The sequence below is a fragment of the Capra hircus genome, chromosome 25, assembly GCF_001704415.2.
Source record: "Capra hircus breed San Clemente chromosome 25, ASM170441v1, whole genome shotgun sequence".
Lineage (NCBI taxonomy): Eukaryota > Metazoa > Chordata > Mammalia > Artiodactyla > Bovidae > Capra > Capra hircus.
Genome location: NC_030832.1, coordinates 18,595,071 through 18,616,384, shown reverse-complemented (window position 1 = coordinate 18,616,384; position 21,314 = coordinate 18,595,071). Strand labels below are relative to the sequence as shown.

The following is a 21,314-nucleotide window of genomic DNA, read 5'->3' as shown; positions in this document are numbered from 1 at the left end:
GATTATGGGGACATTATGGGCTGAATTTGTCCCTCCCAAGTCTGCATGTTAAAGGCATAATTCTTAATACCTCAGAATGTGACTGTATTTGGAGATAAGGTTTTTAAATAGTTAATTGTGAGGTCATTAGGGTAGATCCTAATCCAATATGACTGATGTCCTTAGAAGATTAGAACACAGATACAATGACAGGGAGAAGTCCATGCAAGGACACAGTGAGAAGATGACATGAGGAGAAAGTGAAAGTGAAGTTGCTCAGTCGTGTCTGACTCTTTGCGACCCCATGGACTGTAGCCTACCAGGCTCCTCTATCCATGGGATTTTCCAGGCAATAGTACTGGAGTGGATTGCCATTTCCTTCTCCAGGGAGCTTCCCAACCCAGGGATTGAATCCAGGTCTCCCACATTGTAGCCAGACACTTTACTGATGTAAGGAGAAAATGGCCACAAACAAGCCAGGAAAAGAAGCCTCAGAGGAAACCAAGTCTGCCAGCACTTGGATTTTTGATTTCTAGCCTCCAGTACAGAGAGAAAATAAATTTCTGTTGTTTAAGTCATCCAATCTTTGGTTATTTGTTATGGCAATCCTAGCGGATTAATATTGTCTCTGGGACAGACCATAAAAGAAATACACCTAGTTGAGCTATTTCAAATCCTGAAAGATGATACTGTGAAAGTGCTGCACTCAATATGTCAGCAAATTGGGAAAACTCAGCAGTGGCCACAGGCCTGGAAAAGGTCAGTTTTCATTCCAATCCCAAAGAAAGGCAATGCCGAAGAATGCTCAAACTACCTCACAATTTCAGTCATCTCACACGCTAGCAAAGTAATGCTCAAAATTCTCCAAGCCAGGCTTCAGCAATATGTGAAGCGTGAAATTCCAGATGTTTAAGCTGGTTTTAGAAAAGGCAGAGGAACCACAGATCAAATTGCCAACATCTGCTGGATCATGGAAAAAGCAAGAGAGTTTCAGAAAAACATCTATTTCTGCTTTATTGACTATGCCAAAGCCTTTGACTGTGTGGATCACAATAAACTGTGGAAGATGCTGAAAGAGATGGGAATACCAGACCACCTGACCTGCCTCTTGAGAAACCTGTATGCAGGTCAGGAAGCAACAGTTAGAACTGGACATGGAACAACAGACTGGTTCCAAATAGGAAAAGGAGTATGTCAAGGCTGTATATTGTCACCCTGCTTATTTAACTTCTATGCAGAGTACATCATGAGAAACACTGGGCTGGAAGAAGCACAAGCTAGAATCAAGATTGCTGGGGGCAATATCAATAACCTCAGATATGCTGATGACACCACCCTTATGGCAGAAAGTGAAGAGGAACTAAAAAGCCTCTTGATGAAAGTGAAAGAGGAAAGTGAAAAAGTTGGCCTAAAGCTCAAACATTCAGAAAACTAAGATCATGGCATCCGATCCCATCACTTCAAGGGAAATAGATGGGGAAACAGTAGAAACAGTGTCAGACTTTATTTTGGGGGCTCTAAAATCACTGCAGATGGTGACTGCAGCCATGAAATTAAAAGACGCTTACTCCTTGGAAGGACAGTTATGACCAACCTAGATAGCATATTGAAGAGCAGAGACATTACTTTGCCAACAAAGGTCCGTCTAGTCAAGGCTATGATTTTTCCAGTGGTCATGTATGGATGTGAGAGTTGGACTGTGAAGAAGGCTGAGCACCGAAGAATTGATGTTTTTGAACTGTGGTGTTGGAGAAGACTCTTGAGAGTCCCTTGGACTGCAAGGAGATCCAACCAGTCCATTCTAAAGATGATCAGTCCTGGGTGTTCTTTGGGAGGAATGATGCTAAAGCTGAAACTCCAATACTTTGGCCACCTCACTTGAAGAATTGACTCATTGGAAAAGACCCTGATGCTGAGAGGGATTGGGGGCAGGAGGAGAAGGGGACTGCAGAGGATGAGATGGCTGGATGGCATCACCAACTCAATGGACATGAGTTTGAGTAAACTCTGGGAGTTGGTGATGGACAGGGAGGCCTGGAGTGCTGCGATTCATGGGGTCACAAAGAATCAGACCCGACTGAGTGACTGAACTGAACTGAACTGAAAAATCATTAAAGAAGAAAAACTCAAAAACAAATATAACACTGGCTGCCTCTGAGGAAGAGAGATGTGAAAGAGATCTACTTGAAATTTCACTGTTCAAATACCAGTTTTCGTAGTAGGTTTGTAAAAGCCCAGTTCCTAAATTAACTCATTTACAAAGCAGAAATAGAGTCACAGATGTAGAAAACAAACATCGTTACCAGCGGGCAAAGAGGGTAGGGATAAACTGGGAGATTGGGATTGACACATACACATTACTATGTATAAAATATATAACTAATAAGGACCTACTGTATAGCACAGGGAACTCTTTTTAATAATCTATAATGACCTATATGGGAAAAGAATCTAAAAAAGAGTGGATACATGTATTTGTATAATTGATTCACTTTGTTGTAGACTTGAAGCTAACACAGACCCCATGGACTATAGCCTGCTAGGTTCATCCACCCATGGGATTTCCCAGGCAAGAACACTGGAGTGGATTGCCATTTCCTTCTCCAGGGGATCTTCCCAACCCAGGGATCAAAACCTGGTCCCCCACACCACAGGCAGACTCTTTACCATCTGAGCCACCAGGGAATCCCAAAATACTCGAATGGATAGCCATTTCCTTCCCCAAGAGATCTTCCCAACCCAGGGATTGAACTTGGGTCTCTGGCACTGCAGGCAGATTCTTTACTATCTGAGCCACAGGGGAAGCCAGATCAAGTATACTCCACTAAAAATGAAATGTAAACCCCCTTTTCTGTGTTGTTATTGTAAATATGGTCTTAAGTAGCCTGTTCTCTTTCAAAAGTCCTTTTTCTTCCTGATCTCAGGCCTGCTGAAATTTGCTGATGATCTTGGCATGGGAGGTACCAAAACACAGACCATCTCCCTTGGCCAAGGCCAAGGCCCTATTGCTGCCAAAATGATCAACAATGCCATCAAAGATGGGACCTGGGTGGTCTTACAGAACTGCCATCTGGCCACAAGCTGGATGCCTGCTCTGGAGAAGATCTGTGAGGAGGTGATTGTTCCTGAGAGCACCCACGTGGGATTCAGGTGAGATGTTGTCCCACCACTGTATCTCTGGGCCCCAATCTTGAGCTCCATATGTCATGGTAATGACTGGGAATCCAAACAAGACAGTTCAACCCTCAAGAAGCTCTCAGTCTAGTAGAAGGCAGACCATATATGAATAAGGTTGATACCATGTGGTACCTGCTGTACTTGTTTGAACACGAATGGACAAGGAAGGAAAAGTTGAGGAAGGCCTTGAGTATTGAAAGATAAATAGGAATTTTCCAGGAAGGACATTCCAGACAAAAGGGACAACATTTGTAGAAGCAAAGGAAACACCAAGAAGTTATCTTGTGATTCTGGGGTATATGCTGTGAGAAACTGTTGTAGGGAGGTGATATGATATGTCTGAAAAGATAGATTTAATACCAGCAAATTAATTTTGAAACTTATTGGTCCCCTCCCCCCCAAAAAAATATCCCACCTGTAGTCTAGCTACTTGCTCTATCTTCTATTTCTGGAGATCCATGGAATTTTAATCAGTATTGGAAGCAGCCATTTGTTTTCTATGAACTTTAAAGTCCAGCAAGACTAGGCCTAAATTTTTGCATTTAGAGAATGATGAAATGAACCAGATAGGCTTTCAAGTCTTTTAACTTAGATTTTCAGTGATCTTATTCTGGACCGGGGTGAGCAAACTATGGCTGAATCCAATCTGCAGCCTGTGTTTGCATAGCTTGCAATCTAAGAATAGCTTTACATTTTTTTATGGTTGAAAAAATTAGAAGAATAATACTTTATGACATGTGAAAATTATATAAAATTAAATTTCAGTGTCTATAAATAGAGTTATAAAGTTTTATTGAAATATAATCATATTCACTCACATAATGTCTACAACTGCTTCTATGCTTCAAGTTGTTGTGACAGAGACCATATGGCACACAAAGTCTAAACCACTTACTATTTGATCCTTGATAGGAAAAGTTTGCCAAATCCTGTACTAGGCAACAAAGTTTGCTAGTTATTTTTATTTTAGTTATGTCTGGCTGAAAATAGAAAAGTGTTTGGTGTTTATTTACAAAGCCAGATTAGGCCATAGTTGATTGTATTCATGTAAGGCTCATACAAGATTAATGCAGAAGTTTAAGAGGAAATCCATTAATTTCAAGAATTCTATTTTGTATGGGATGCTGAGTTGTTTCATTTATTATCAGTTACATACTCAATGAAGAAAAATTGTTCATGTTGACATCTAAGACTTCTTGACCCCAAAGTTGGAGAAGGAAATGGCAACCCACTCCAGTACTCTTGTCTGGAAAAGTCCATGAATGGAGGAGCCTAGTAGGCTACAGTCCATGGGATCACAAAGAGTCAGACACAACTGAATGACTTCAATTTCACTTTCACTTTCACTTTTAACTTAACCCCAAAGTCACAAGCTTACGTGCTTCCACAAGCCAGCAATGTAACAGAAATGACTGAAGAGGATTGGGCACAAGAAATATTCCACTTTCCACACTGCAGTAGCTATCATCATGGGCATTCAGCCTCAGTTGAATATCAGTAGTGGGTGGTGGGGACTATGGCAAACTAGAAGCACATGCCCCTTAGACAGTAAAGCATCTGCTTACAATGCAGGAGACCAGGGTTCAATTCCTGGGTTGGGAAGATCTCCTGGAGAAGGAATTGGCAACCCACTCCAGTACTCTTGCCTGGAAAATCCCATAGAAGGAGGAGCCTGGTAGGCTACAGTCCATTGGGTCGCAAAGAGTCGGACATGACTGAACGACTTCACTTCCATTTCCACTACTGCCTAATGACAGCTAACTGTTGCCAAGCAGGCATGAAGGCCTCTTGTGTCCAGATTTTCTGATTATTTTAAAGGAAAGATGGGAAACTAGAATTTTAAACAATGAAAACGAAAGGAAGTGAAGTCACTCAGTCGTGTCCGACTCTTTGCAACCCCATAGACTATAGCCTACCAGGCTCCTCCATCCATGGGATTTTCCAGGCAAGAGTACTGAAGTGGGTTGCCATTGCCTTCTTCAGAGGATCTTCCTGACCCAGGGTTCGAATCTGGGTCTCCAGCATTGTAAGCAGACGCTTTACTGTCTGAGCCACCAGGGAAGCCAGAATTTTAAAAGAAAGCCTAGATTTGTAAAAGCTGGCAACTACTTCAAAAATATGTTGCAGCATTGTGTTGGTTAGCATGGTGAGAGTTAAACATCAGCCAGCTGCAAACTGAGGTCAGGTCATAGGCCACCAGTTTATGGCCTCTCCTTCCCCTCTGAGCCCTGTGCCTGGACCATAGCAGGTTGCCCACCAGCCCTTACCACATCCCCAACTTTTCTTCCTCCATGTGGTTGTTCAGCCTGTGTCTTTAATGACTTTTCACCCCCAAATCTGCCTGTTGGAAATCTTTCTAATGTCTAGCAAAAAAATACTCCACAAAAATGAAACAAAACAGATGCCACAGTATGTATGTAGCTTGAGCCTGAGTAAGAAAAGCAAATGAAAGACAATATGCCAACATGTTAACCTGTAGATGGTAAAATTATATATATATATATATGTTTCTTACTAAATACTTTTGCCTATGTTCTCATTTTTTTATGGACATAGATAAAATTTTATTATTTAAGGAGAAAAATCTTCCATATTCTCAAGATCCATTTCAAATGCCACTGGCCTCTATGACAGAAGTCAGCAAACTTTTCCTGTAAAGGGCCTGATAGTGAATATTTTAGGCTTTGCAGGCCATATTGTCAAATGCAGCTATTTAACTCAGCTGTTGTAGCATGAAAGCATCCCTAAATAATTTGTAAATAAAGGGATGTGGCCATGTTTCAATAAAACATGAAGGCTAGATTTGACTCCCTGGCAGTAGTTTGCAGACATCTGCTCTCCCCACCCCATGTATCCCCACAGCCTATTATTTCCCTTCCTCCCTGCAGTCTTGATTTTAAAACTTCTTGGCACTGCTTGTCTTTTCTCCCCTCCTCAGCTCCCATTTCCCTTCCCCTCCTCTGCACACCCCCCACCCTTCCCCTGACACCCCCAGCAGCAAGACTGTGAGTAATCTGGAAGCAAGAAACAAGGTGTGTCCTTGGAAACCCCACCTGACCTTGCTATACCTCTGTTTCCTCACTGGCAAAGGGGATGGTAAATCAGAGGGTGGCTGTGAGGATTAAAGTAAGTGAAGGGACATAAATTCTCAGCATTGGGTTCAACATCTATCAGAGTATAAAAAAATGGTAGTTATTTTTTTTGTTACTGTTTTTTAATATATGTATTACATTGCTCTAAATAATTGGATCTGTTGCTTTTCTAGACTCTGGTTAACCAGCTATCCCTCAGAGAAGTTTCCAGTCAGCATCCTTCAAAATGGGATTAAAATGACCAATGAGCCCCCTAAAGGGCTCCGGGCCAATCTTTTGCGCTCTTACCTCAATGACCCCATCTCAGACCCCGTGTTCTTCCAAAGCTGTACCAAAGCAGTAATGTGGCAAAAGTTATTGTTTGGCCTTTGCTTCTTCCATGCCATCGTTCAAGAGAGGAGAAACTTTGGACCCCTAGGTGAGAGATGACAGCATACCTGGATTGCTGGGGGAAAGATCACAGACAGATGTAGAAATGCATTCAAGTTTGTACTCAGGGTTGCCAGTAAAATAAGGTGTAAGAAAAAAGATAAGGTATAAGTACATTCCATGTAATATTTGGGGCATATTTATACTAAATATGATTTGTTGTTTATCTGAAATTAATTTCACTGAGTGTCCATACATTTTTCTTTAATAAGTCTGACAACCTTATAACCAGATGAGGATTAGGGTCAGGGAAAGAGGTGATGCTCCAGAATCAGAGGTCTCCTAATTACTGAAGTTATGTGATAATGAGAAGATTGAAAGCTCTTCCCTTTGGTGTGTATTTGCCTAGCTTGGGTACAATGGCCATTCTCCAGGGAATTTTCACCAGGTACTTTATAACAGTTTAGGTTGCTCTCTTTACATGTGCATAACAATGAAAGAAATACAACTGGGAAATCTGTTTGTGCTGCTTCTTGCAAAAAATAAACATAGATTTTTTTATTAATGTAACCTATCCATGGCCTAACTTGAGTGACTTAGTGTTCTTGTTGGAACAAATCATCAAACTAAATACAGATCTCAAGTCACCATGATTTTAAGGATGGATTATTTTTCTCTTGGAGAATGGATGGATATCCATATCATTTCTCATGGATCATTTTTCTCATTATTAATCCCATGGGCTGCCTCTGATTCTTTTCTTGAAATGACCCACCCCAAGGTATTCTTAGCAATTTGGGAGGGTTACCAAAGGAGGCAAACTGTCTTCTTGGTGATCCTGTCTGAGCATTCTCTTTCCTCTACCTGTCCCAGCTGGCGCCACACCACCTGACTCTTCCACTTAGGGTTTCAGGGATGAGACAGTCAAAGTGGGCACTCCCTCTACACTTGCATCTCACACACCACATTCTTCCATCCATGCCTAACCTCCAAAAATCCATACAACAATTTGGCTTATAGTCCACTGCCCAGTTGTGTTTTGTTTGCCAGAACACAAGTTTTGGGTTTTTTTTTAAATTTATTAATTTATTTATTAATAATAAATAATTGTTGGCTGCACTGGCTCCTCATTGCTGCCTGAGGGTTTTCTCCAGCTCCAGCGAGTGAGGGCTACTCTTCATTGCAGTGGCTTTTCCCATTGCAGAGCACCAGCTCTAAGGTATGGGCTCAGTAATTGTGGCACACAGGATTAGCTGCCCCGCTGCATGTGGAATCTTCCTGGACCAGGGATCAAACCTGTGTCCCCTGCATTGGCAGGCAGGTTCTTAATCACTAGACCACCGGGGAAGTCCAAGTTTTTGTTGTGTTTAATTTGAATGTGAATTGTTTAGGGGGAAATTAAACATCTCCATTGAATGCAGGTCCCACCACACCGTACTGTCTTACATCAGGCCTGCTTCATACATTTATGTTACTTGTATAGCCCCACTGGGCATTTATCATTATAAACTTTGGAAATACAGTGCAAGGAGGGGAATTCTCAAAGCTAACTTAGTATTGCTCAATCACAGATACTGCTCTCTACCTGGTCACTAAGTTGTATCTGAGTCTTGCGACCCCATGGACTGTAGCCTGCCAGGCTCCTCTGTCCATGGGATTCTCCAGGCAAAAATACTGGAGTGGGTTGCCATTTCCTTTTCCACTAAACCTATACTTTAGTGTTATTTTTGGCATTCTATGTGCCATCTCCTTCTCCAATGCATTACCATGGTATTCCAGCCAGGGTGAATAATCCTATTCCACAAATCCCAGGATGGTAACATCTTCCTTAACAAATGGGGAGATCCATAAGGAAATTGACTTTAGAATGGATGTTTTTTTCAGGCAGTATGTCTCCCACGCTGGCAGTAAACGCCAAAGCTAATTGTTGCTAATAGGTGCTTAATATTCATGGGACTGAAAAGAGGCTCTTGATCCATTATGATGTTTAACTTCACCAGCCCGATCTCGGAGTGAGAATTAAGAACTCTCATCCCTGAAGCATCTGATTCATCTTTGCCTCATGCAGGTTGGAATATTCCTTATGAATTCAATGAATCTGACCTGAGGATTAGTATGCGACAGATCCAGATGTTTCTGAATGATTACAAGGAGGTGCCATTTGATGCTCTGACCTACCTGACAGGTATTTATGGGAGGAGGCTTTGACAACCATAAACCTCCACAATTATTCTCCACCTTTCTGCTCCTCTGCTCCCAGCTCCATTCGTTTACTCACTTATGCCTTCAACAAACATTGAGCTCTTACTGATGCTGGTCACCATGCTGGATGTTGTAAAACAAAAGAAACAACATACCAAAAAATCAAGATCAATCCCTCCCCTTAAGTGGTGCACAGTCTACAAAGGGAGAGAAATATAACAAAATAAATGACAATACAGTGGTAAGTTCAATAAGAGAAACATTTATAAAGTAGACAGGCAGCACAACAATTAAATTTCAGATATGGGCTGGGGATGATTAGGGATAACTTCCTTAAGGCATTAAAGATGGTTTTGAGGGATAAGTAGGGTTTTACAACTGGAAGAAGAGTGGGAGTGAGTGGTGAAAAAAGAAGGCGAGTGCTCCCAGCAGAGACACCCTGAGGTGAAAATGACCCTTGCTGGTTTGTATTAAAGCAATTCATCAGTGGTCTTTTATTAACCATTCAGTATATACCAGTACATAATATGGGAGAATGTAAATATATAAAACTTGGTCACTGCCCTCAAGAAAGATACCATGTAACCCTAGAGAGAGGAGATAGAATATAGATGGGCTAAATAAGTGGATTACTATGGCCAAAAGTCAAAGTGCAGCTCAAAAGAAAAACCTGGGCATCTTCAAGGTCACTTACGAGTTTCTCCTTCAACTCTGGATCCTTGCCCCAGTCAAATGGCAGGTGCGTTACCTACATTATTCAGTTTTCACAGTAATCTTATAAGCTTCATGTTAGTGACCCTGTTTTACAGCTGGCAAAACTAAGGTCTTAGCACAGGGGTTCTCAGCTAAGGGTGATTTTACCTCCTAAGGGACATTTGACAAATTGAAGAGACATTTTTTGTTGTCACAACCAAATGGATGTGCTACCGGGTAGAGGCCAGGATGCTGCTAAACCTCCTTCAGTGCACAGCACAGCCCCCTACAACACAGAACTACTCAGTGCACAACATGCCAATCATGCCAAGATTAAGAAATTCTGCTTTAGAGTGATTAAAGTAAAAGCTGACACAGACCTTACTTCAACACAGTGTCCCCTAAAACAAAACCCCAAGTGACATGCACCACATAAGTTCAGTGGATTTTAGTTTGGTGAAAGAACTTTTCCAAATAAATGAACCATATTCCCATTATTCTAGGCCACACAGAAGCACATCCCAGAGCTCTTCTTCAGATCACAGAATGAGTGCATAAGTGTCCTGGAATATGGTCTTAGCGCTGAACTGCCTGGCAGCTCATTAACCAACCCACCCCAGTTGTGCCAGCTGGCCTGAGAATACTCACTTTCCAACTGTACCAATCAGGATAGACTAGTTAGGCTGAGATGACACGCAATCTCCAAATCTCAAGGATATAAGACACCAAAGGTCTATTTCTTGCCCATCCTGTTATACATGTCCAGTGTGAATTGGCAAGGCTCTCTGTTCATTGTAATTGTCTACCAGAGGCTTTACCAACTTTTGATGCCACCATCTCAACATATACTTGTGTGGTCACTGCCACAGGGGTAGCACTGAAGAGCTCATGTTGGGAAATATGCAAGAAGTTGTCACCTGGCCACACCTTACTGCAAGAAGTGTAGTGAGGGAAGTGTAGGAGAAGGGAAGGGTAACCTTCCTATGTGCCTGGAAGGAAAGACGAACCAGATGGAGATGACTATCAGAGCTCTGAGACCAAGAGACAAACTAACCAAAGAGGCAGGTCTTGTTTGGAGAGTGGTGATCTAAACAGATGGACTGAAGTCGAATACATTCTTAATCTGGTACCCCCAGCTCTGTGGCAGAGCCAATGGGAAATCTTGAAGAGATATAATACAAATCCTGTCTCCGTAGAAACTTGTGTTCTTACTGTAAAGAAGAGATATATAAGTAAAGAAATGCACTTTCCCTCATAAACATAAAACCCAGGGCCTTAAGGGTACCCCCCGAAGTAGACTTTGCTGATGAGGGGGTGGTGGTGGCACCCTGAGCCATGACCCTGCACCTCGGGTTTACCTTCACCTGTAGTCCCTCTTTGGTCCCTTCTAGCACTGCCAGGCTGACTTCAGCGGGGAACCACTCTCCTAGTGTCACCATAAACCTATTTACAGCTGGGACAAACTGTAATGTTCACGCTAAATTTTGCTGAAGGCCTGAGAAGTCAACACAGAGAGATCTAGGTGGTGGTTTAAGGTAAAGCAGTTTCCATAGGGCTCAAATTATTACTCAGTAGGTATAAACGTCCCCTTAGTCTCTTACTTCTCCCGTTATGAGCCACCAAGATGTTCCTCTTAGTCATTTAGACCCCTCCAATGCCAAAAGAAGCTGAGGCCTCTTCAACTTGTCATATTTCCTGCTTCATGTCCATAGACCTGCCCTTTCCTAGCATGGTTGGAATTGGAAATGAACCCACCCTTCAGGAGAGGCTTTGCATGTGTGCACGTGTGCACACGCACATACACACACATACACACACACAGATGTGTCTTTTTCTTTCAGACCAATGTGTTGTTCCCAACTTCCAAATATCAGGTAATACACACACTATTGAATCTGATCCAGCTAGAAAATGCATCCTGGGTTGCTGTCTCCTCAAAAGAATTACCTAATTCTTTTTGTAGAAATCTGAGTGTAGAAACCTGAGCTACAGAGAATGATGTTGATGATGGGGATGGGGGTAAGAGAGTCATATCTATGGATAATCTCAATTTTCTAAATTTGTGAAAGCAGTAATTGAATGTCTTCTATATGCCAAGCATTGTGCTAAATGTTTTATAAGTATTGTTAACCACAACCATGTAAGATGGGTATGCAGTTATCTCTTACTGACAGATGAGAAACTGCTAATAAGCAGCAAAAGTTGCAGCCTAGAAATTGGCTGAAATTGGACCTCAGTACTGTCTCATGCCACAGTTCTTACCCTGAACCACATTTCTATACTGCTTTTCACATATATGTACACATATACACAAATGTCCAGACAAATATCTGGAAGATGCCGAAATGTTAACAGTTACCTTAGTTGAAATAATTGGTGACGGCATTGCTTTTATTTCAGTTTATTGCTATTTTCTAAATTCTAATATAGGAACATGTACTATTTTTGTAGCAACCATAATACCATAAAGGCCTGGTCTTAAACTAAGCTGAGCATGGTTTTTAGCAGCCCTGTGTCTCATTGTTGGCTGGAGGAATCCTCTGTTTTAGATTAATGACTAAGTTCATTATGGATTCAACTTCTTCTGTTGGCTGTCCCCAGGGGAATGTAATTATGGAGGCAGAGTAACGGATGACAAAGATAGGAGGCTCCTGCTATCCCTTCTGTCCACGTTCTACTGTAAGGAAATCGAGCAGGACCATTACTTTCTTGCTCCTGGAGACACTTACTACATCCCTCCTCATGGCTCCTACCAGGTAAGGGGCAGGAGGAGCTTGCCAGCTTCCGTGTGGTTAGGGTTGCAGTTGTATCCAAGGAGGGCCCAGGGGTAGCTTGGGTTTCCTGACTTGGGTCCATAAGCTATTTCAAATCCTTCAAAAAACCTACAGACTGTATTACTATCTAGTGAATCCTAGGCATTTGGTAGACAAGATCTTTCAAAATATGGGGTCCATCTGGGGGAAAAAGGAAGGGATGGTTAAGATGAAGCTTTGCTGGTGAACAGGTTGGAAACTGCTACTTGGAAACAAAGGTTCAGAAGGTGGCACAGGGAGGGATAGAAAAACTGGATGGGAGAATGATAAACAGAAGAAGAAAACAAGAGATCTGAAGGATGAAAAGGGCTTACTTTTATTGAGTATCTGTTATATACCAAGGCTTTATTCCTTCATAGCCTCATTTATCTTCCCATTTGCAGATAAGGAAACTGGGCTTTCGGGTGAATAGCTCAAGGTTACACAATTAGTTTAAGGTGGAGCTAGGACCCAAATCCATTTCTGTCTGAATCCAAATCCAATTTTGTCCCCAAAGCCAAGACTGCTGGTGGAGCAGGAAGGAAGCCAGCAGAGGAGATAACCCATCTACCTTCATATTCATACTCACTGTTCAGAAACCTGTAGGAGGGAAAGCTTGTGATGTCTGGGCCCTGGTGGTGTGTGCATATGTGTGTGTATGGCCTGTGCTACCGAAACAGTGTGATTTCTATCTGGGTCTGGTCTGGCCAAACCCTGGGTTATCTGTGGGACCCCAAGAACCTGAACGTACATTAACTGAAGATTTTCTTTCCAGTCGTATATCGACTATCTCAGGAACCTCCCTATCACAGCCCACCCAGAAGTGTTTGGCCTCCATGAGAACGCTGACATCACCAAAGACAACCAGGAAACCAACCAGCTATTTCAAGGGGTGCTCCTGACCCTCCCTAGGCAGTCAGGAGGGAGTGGCAAGTCCCCTCAGGTAACCAGGCTTGAATTCAATTTCCTAGGCAATCTTCCCTCTAGTGGGCAGGCAGGATTATGGGTGATGACCAAGAAGGAAGAAAAGTGGAGGCGTGGCAGACCCCTGAGGAAAGGCATGGATGCTCTGGTCTTACTGTTGAGAGCCCTTAAATACTGAGCTGGTTTCTTAAAATGTCAGTCATTCCTATATAACCTTCATGATTCATTGTTATAGCCACATATCATCTATACTCCATTTACATAACATTTTAAACCAAATCTCTTTTGCTTAAAAACATTTTAAAAACGCACATCAGGATTGTAAGTGAAAACAAATCCAGTATCATTTTGATAAAGTCATGGCAGCCACAAAAAGAAAATGAAGGCTTAACATTATTAGGTTCTTCCAGCTGCTGCTGCTGAGGTCTTGCTGGCTCCTCGGGAAAAGAGGAGGATCAACAAGTGTTACAGAGCATTTAATTAGTCCTGACCTGACTTGAGACTTTCTCCTTGAAGGGAATGAAAGGAAAAAGGTGGCTAAAACTTGACAAGAGAGTGACTTTCTCACCATGTGATTCACTATTATTTCTCCAAGTCCTGGAGACACCTGGAATCATTTTGGGTGCCTCCTATGACTGTGAAGAAAGCTGAGCTCCGAAGAATTGATGCTTTTGAACTGTTGTTTTGGAGAAGACTCCTGAGAGTCCCTTGGACTGCAAGGAGATCCAACCAGTCCATTCTGAAGGAGATCAACCCTGGGATTTCTTTGGAAGGAATGATGCTAAAGCTGAAGCTCCAGTACTTTGGACACCTCATGTGAAGAGTTGACTCATTGGAAAAGACTCTGATGCTGGGAGGGATTGGAGGCAGGAGAAGAAGGGGATGACCGAGGATGAGATGGCTGGATGGCATCACTGACTCGATGGACATGAGTTTGAGTGAACTCGGGGAGATGGTGATGGACAGGGAGGCCTGGGGTGCTGCGATTCATGGGGTCGCAAAGAGTCGGACACGACTGAGTGACTGAACTGAACTGAACTGATGATCATTTCACTTGGTCTACAGATGAGGGCAAAATGAGCCGTACAAGATATGACCAACTTCAAGGCACTCATAAACCCAGAAGCAGTGCCAGATCCAAAACCGTATCTCCTGACTCTCCTGTTCTCTCTTTTCCTTCTTTTCTTTTCTCCAACTTCTAAGCCACCCCATGTTCAACTTTTCTCAGCTGTGGATTTTGCATACAGTTGGCTTTGCATATCTGCAGGTTTTGCATCCTTGAGTTTGACCAAGATTGAAAATGTTCAGAAAAAAATTTCCAGAAAGTTCCAAAAAGAAAAACTTGCATTTGCCTCACTTCATGATGTTTATATTGTATTTACCACTATATACATAGCATTTACATTGTTTTAGGTAATATAAGTAATCTATAAATGATTTAAAGTATGAAGGGAAGGAGAGGTGTGTGTAGGCTATATGCAAATACTGCACCATTTTACATAAGGGACTTGAGCATTTGTGGATTTTGGTCCTGCAACCAATTCCTAGTGGATTCCAAGGGATGATTGAATTTGGTTTCTTGATTTGGTTCATAGGACCATAAATGGTAATACATGTGAAGATAAAGCAGCCTGGTTTGTGTGTCTCAACTTAGGAAAGGAAATACCTCTCACAGTGGGAAGGGGGGAAGAAGTATACATACCAGCTTCCCAGAATCACAGCATGGCAGAGCTGTGTGTCTCTCCCACATTCAGGTCTTACTCCTCCTCTTCCTACTCTTCCTCTAGGCCTTGTCCATTCCTTACTTGGCTAAATTCACTGGGCTATTCTTGCTCAATGCTTTCCCAGATGTCCATGTCACTGGCTCTGAGCAAAGTCCCATCTGTACCAGGAGCTGGCCTTAAGGAGCTGGCTATGAGAGCCTCGGGAGATTGTCTCCTAGGAGTGACCTTGAAGACTGGAGGAGCTCTGCAGGGTTCAGCACTTCCCTGAGCTACCTGGCTGGCTGAGCAGGAATTCCCCGCCCAACCCTCAGGCTTTCGCTCTGGCCCTGAGAACAAGACTCTCATTGTTTGGCTTAGAGGCAATGTCCTCCCTAAATCTAGGGCCAGCAAGGGTAACCTCCGTACCTTCAAGGCAGAATTGGCTTCTGTAGGAGAGTTCCGAAAAGCTCCTATAGACTAAGTTTAGAAAGACAAATGCTCACTGCCTTAGGTTTACCTGGACAAAGTCCCAGCCTAGGGGCCTTGTTTCTCATTCACCTCTCTAATGCTTACACTTTAAGGAAGTGGTTGAGGAGCTGGCCCAGGACATACTCTCCAAGCTTCCCAGTGAATTTGACTTGGAGTTGGTCATGAAGTTGTACCCTGTGGTCTATGAAGAATCCATGAACACTGTCCTAAGGCAAGAGCTCATCAGATTCAACAGGTGGGCTGTATGGTCTTACTTGGATCCTGGGAGTTAGAGTGTGAGGGGAAGGATCTAATAGGCAGTAACTAGAAAGGACACTTGATAAAGGTTGCTGTGCAGAGTTGGTTTACCCTACCTGCAGGAAGGCATATAAATAGGGGCATCCCAGCATGTGTTCGGAGAAGGCAATGGCAACCCACTCCAGTACTGTTGCCTGGAAAATCCCATGGGCGGAGGAGCCTGGTAGGCTGCAGTCCATGGGGTCGTGAAGAGTCGGACACAACTAAGCGACTTCACTTTCACTTTTCCCTTCCATGCATTTGAGAAGGAAATGGCAACCCACTCGTGTTCTTGCCTGGAGAATCCCAGGGACGGGGGAGCCTGGTGGGCTGCTGTCTACAGGGTCGCACAGAGTTGGACATGACTGAAGCGACTTAGCAGCAGCAGCAGGTCTTGGTCCAGGGTTAAATCATTCCTTCTATTCATTTGCTCTTATTCATTCATGTGACATCTGTAAAGTGGGGTTAAAACCATTAGGCTAATAGTGAAAGTAATCATTAAAGCCACTTTTATTGAGCCTTTATTACCAGATATGGCTCCAAGTACTCAAGCCTTTGCATTCAAATCACACAACAGTCTTTTTTTTTTTTTTTTTTTTCAGTTTTGTATTTATTTGAAGTATTTCTTTATTGTCCAGTAAGGTTGTTTAACACATGGCAATTTTTTTAAAAATAATTGGCATTTTACATATTTTATTTTTTAACCATTTATCATTTGTTATTATCATTTTTTTTACTTTATAATATTGTATTATGTGTACCCCAGTGTTCATCGAAGCACTGTTTATAATAGCCAGGACATGGAAGCAACCTAGATGTCCATCAGCAGATGAATGGATAAGAAAGCTGTGATACATATACACAATGGAGTATTACTCAGCCATTCAAGAGAATACATTTGAATCAGTTCTAATGAGGTGGATGAAACTGGAGCCTATTATACAGATAAGCCAGAAAGAAAACACCAATACAGTATACTAACACATATATATGGAATTTAGAAAGACGGTAATGATAACCCTGTATGCGAGAGAGCAAAAGAGACATATGTATAGAACACAATAGTCTTTTAAAACATGCACAATTAGTAATCCCTCTGCTATTGTTTTATAGATGAGAAAACTGAGACCCAGAAAGGCTAAGTAATTTGTTCAAGGTCACACAGTGATTCAATGACTGAACTGAGTTTGAACTCAGACCAATCCCAAAGCCCCTGCACTTAGCCAGTATGTGAAATCAGGGTAAACGTATAAAGGGTGGGGAGTTCAACCCATTGCTTCTACTCCAGGGGCAAGGAATGGCTATTATAAGATGGCATGGGGCTAAGGGCCTCTGGCTTTCTATTCTAGTTCCCCCTCATTTCTCCTCCAGAGCACAGAGCCCAGTGGAATCACCTTGATTTGATTTCTAGATAGTCAAAACTGAAAGCATTCCAAAACACCATCTAGGAGAGATAAGAACTCATCTCTTCCACCTTCAAGTCAAGGTTTTTGCTGCTCTACATACTCTATTTTTATTTTGTTTTTAAATTTTTTTAATTAATATTTTATTCTCATTGTTTTCCTCTAATTTTATTATTACAAACCCTTGTGTCAGGGCTGACTTTCAATAGATTGCAGTGAGGGAGCTGCTCTGCTATGTAATAAACCCAGAACCAGGAGCAGATAATCCAGGGAATGGTTTAGCACCAGGTTCCCCAAGAACAGTGTGGTAGGGCGAGGGGGCACCTGCCTTTCCAGCCATGCCCCATATCCCAGGACGAAAGGCTGTCTGCACCAGACACCAGTCCTGATGCACAGCAGGGCGCACCACACCATGCCCCCAGGAATGCTGCTGGCAGCCCGCTGGCAGGGACGGTGGGGGACCAGCTATCCGAGGACAGCCGATACTCCCATGGCGCTGCCATATCCTTCCACCTGGGTGAGATTCTGACTTAGAGGCATTCAGTCATAATCCCACAGATGGTAACTTTGCCCCATTGGCTCCTCAACCAAGCACATACACCAAATGTCTGAACCTGCGACCACAGACTCTAAATGATGCTGTCTCCGTTTTTGCTCAATGGTCATTGCTTAGTTATAGGGACAGCCCTGACTCTGAAAGACAAGGGAATTGGAAGAATTTCATCTAAGAATTGATTGACCCTCTTAGTTTTAGTGTTACTCTCTAGAGTCAATAGTCAGTTGGCCATATGGGTGACCAAGCAAAATACAGAGTGTGAGTCAAGGTTGCTGACTACTTGAGTATAGGATGCAGTCCTCATTCATCCGGACACCAGGCCAATGACTTTCCTCCTCTGCCACTCATTTGCCCCTAAGGTCATTGGAGCGCTTGGTGATTACAGTCACCTTCACTAGCCTTTGGGCTTTCCTAGTAGCTCAGTTGGTAAAGAATCCGCCTGCAATGCAGGAGACCCCGCTTCAATTCCTGGGTCAGGAAGATCCACTGGAGAAGGGATAGGCTTACCCACTCCAGTATTCTTGGGCTTCCCTGGTGGCTCAGCTGGTAAAGAATCCACCTGCAATGCAGGAGACCTGGGTTTGATCCCTGGGTTGGGAAGATCCCTTGGAGAAGGGAACAGGCTACCCACTCCAGTATTCTGGCCTGGAGAATTCCATGGACTGTGCTGTCCATGGGGTTGCAAAGACTCACACACAACTGAATGACTTTCACTAGCCTCTACCACTGGCCATTATAATATAAGAGAAGAGGGTAACAGCACTTATATTTCAGTGGTGCTCAGGATTAATTACGTTGGGCAATACTGCAACATACCTTCCCATTACCCTCTTTTTTTTTTTTTCCCGCCTATTCACCTAGTGGTATGAGAAGCCCAGAATGACAGTTCAGCTTCCAGTTCAGGGGAACCATTATTGCGTCTTCTCAGGCAAACTTTCTTCCTTGAGTACTAAAAATCTTGAAACCAGCAGAGCTCATAGTTGCAAGAATAGAAATAGAACTTTTGCAAGTAGCTCTTTAGGTGTAATAGAGGTCTGTAGTATAATCCCTCAGAGGGAAGTTTTGCTCTTAACCCCTCAGCCAAGTATATACACCAATAACGTGTTTGAACCTTAAATTCCTCTTCATATAAATGTTTAATGGTTGCACATTCAGGGATCTGTTTCTTGGGTTTAAGCATTCTCATGTCCATTTGGCCAGGAGTCCATAAATCTCTGGACATGACAAGCTCTCTCTGGTAGCAGATTCTTTGGCACTCTCAGTTCCCCCTGGACTTGGTGAGTCCCCATAATAGAGGCCAGAGCCAAAGGCAGATGATCTTAGAATCTTTTAGGCTGCCCTTCAGCTGCCTTTTCTCAGGAAGGCATGAACCTCATAGTCTATAAAAAGAATTTTGTTTTTAAAACAAAGAAGCCTTAAAACTGCGTTACCCTTTGACCCAGAAGTTCTGCTTTTACTAAGCTGCTAAGTCGCTTCAGTCGTGTCCGACTCTGTGCGACCCCATAGATGGAAGCCCACCAGGCTCCCCCGTCCTGGGGATTCTCCAGGCAAGAACACTGGAGTGGGTTGCCATTTCCTTCTCCAATGCATGAAAGTGAAAAGTGAAAGTGAAGTCGCTCAGTTGTGTCCAACTCTTTGCGACCCCATGGACTGCAGCCTACCAGGCTCCTCCATCCATTGGAGTTTCCAGGCAAGAGTACTGGAGTGGGTTGCCATTGCCTTCTAGTAATGTTATTTACAGTAACAACAATCTAGAAATAATATGTTTCAGCAAGAGGAATAATTAGATAAAATGGAACACCTTGCAGTCATCAAAAAGGATGATTTTAGGTAGGTCTCTATTGAATAGGAAAGATGTTCCCTTTATGCTAAGAGAGAAAAACAAATTACATATATATATATATATATATATATATATATATATATATAAAATCCCATTAAAAATAATTTGTGTTTACATATAGAAAAATCTAGAAAGATATACATCAGAGTTATCTTTAGGTGGTGATTTAATTTTTTCTCATCTTTACAATTCTTCTCTCATGAACATATATTATCTGACTTTTTAAAGGGAGGAAAAGTAAAAGGAGACTTGGAGTCAGTGAACTTGGGGTAGAATGAGGTCATTGGAGAGCCAGGCTGAGTCTTCTCCTTTGTTCTTGCAGATTGACAGAAGTGGTTCACAGAAGCCTCATCGATCTTGGCCGAGCAATTAAAGGGCAGGTTCTGATGTCCTCAGAGCTGGAGGATGTCTTCAGTAGCATGCTTGTGGGTAAAGTGCCAGCCATGTGGATGGCAAAGTCCTATCCATCACTGAAGCCCCTGGGAGGCTATGTGGCTGACCTGCTAGCCCGCCTGGCCTTCTTCCAGGTACCTCGGAATCAGGGTAACTGGGCACCTGTGATTCTCATTCAGGTGGAGAGGACATTCTGGAATGACAGGTTAGAGGTGGAAGGGGATAGGGTAGCCACAGAGCATCCTGGATTCAGCACCTTCTGGAAACTCTTACTAGGGTTGCGGACAGGAGGGAGACTTTCAAAGTCCTTGAAAAGTTTATAGCCTATAAAGGCAGGAGTAAGAATGAGAATAAATGCCACAAACCGGTGTCTCATGGGCTACATACAGCTCATGGGCTAATAGATAGATTTCGTTTGGCTACCTGGTAATTCAAAAATCTGAGGGCTTCCCTGGTGGCTCAGTGGTAAAGAATCTGCCTGTCAATGAAGGAGACAGTGGATCGATCCCTGATCCAGGAAGATCCCACCTGCAGTTGGAGCAACTAAACCAATTCACCACAACTGTTGAGCCTGCGCTCTAGAGCCTGGGAGCCACAACTATGGACCCCATGTGCCACAACTACTGAAGGCCAAGCACCCTAGAGCCTGTGCTCCTCAACTAGAGAGTAGCACCTGCTTGCTGCAACCAGAGGCAAGTTTGTGCAGCAATGAAAATAAATACAATTTTTAAAATATTAAAAAAATTAAACTTTGAGCTAGCATATAAATACTGGATTATTACATATAAAAATACAGATTTTTTTCTTGCAAAAAAAGGAAGACCTGAATCAATGGATCTGCATACCTGCATGGCAACTACTGCTGGAATTGAGTAGCTGTTGCTTAGACAAGACATATATTCTCTACTGTGATAGTCCCTCTTACTCTCTACTGTATCCCTAACACCAGCTTGCACCAGTGCTTTTTACTTCAAACTGGGAAAATAGAAGATAAAGGAAAATAGAAGATAAGACTACAAAATCTGCCTGTTTCCAAAAAAATGAGAAAAAGCCTATTTCTTTATGGGACTCATTTTTATTATTGCCTTTGAACTATCTTTGATGTATTACTGATTTTGCATTTTTATTTCTGTGGTTCTCTAGGAATGGATTGACAATGGACCTCCTGTGGTCTTTTGGATCTCTGGATTCTACTTTACACAGTCTTTTTTGACAGGAGTCTCTCAGAATTATGCTCGGAAATACACCATCCCCATTGATCACATTGGATTTGAGTTTGAGGTAGGGGCATTTTAGGGTACAACAGCTCAAAGCAGTGTTGTCCATTTCCTTGAGTCCAAACATTTAGATGTGTTAAGGTTCAAATACTTCTGAGATGATACAAATGAAGTATTTAGCATGACTTAAAGTAGCTCCAAGGAGA

At 42.6% G+C, this 21,314-nt stretch overlaps 1 protein-coding gene across 1 annotated transcript in view; it reads left to right on the top strand.

Annotated features, from left to right (window-relative positions):
- Positions 1-21,314, top strand: part of DNAH3 (dynein axonemal heavy chain 3) — a 236,259-nt gene that overhangs the window by 207,558 nt on the left and 7,387 nt on the right. The window contains 8 exon segments of the mRNA XM_005697585.3: positions 2,904-3,129; positions 6,422-6,666; positions 8,686-8,802; positions 12,114-12,268; positions 13,080-13,247; positions 15,513-15,655; positions 19,821-20,025; positions 21,035-21,172. Coding sequence (XP_005697642.1) covers positions 2,904-3,129; positions 6,422-6,666; positions 8,686-8,802; positions 12,114-12,268; positions 13,080-13,247; positions 15,513-15,655; positions 19,821-20,025; positions 21,035-21,172 — 1,397 coding nt within the window.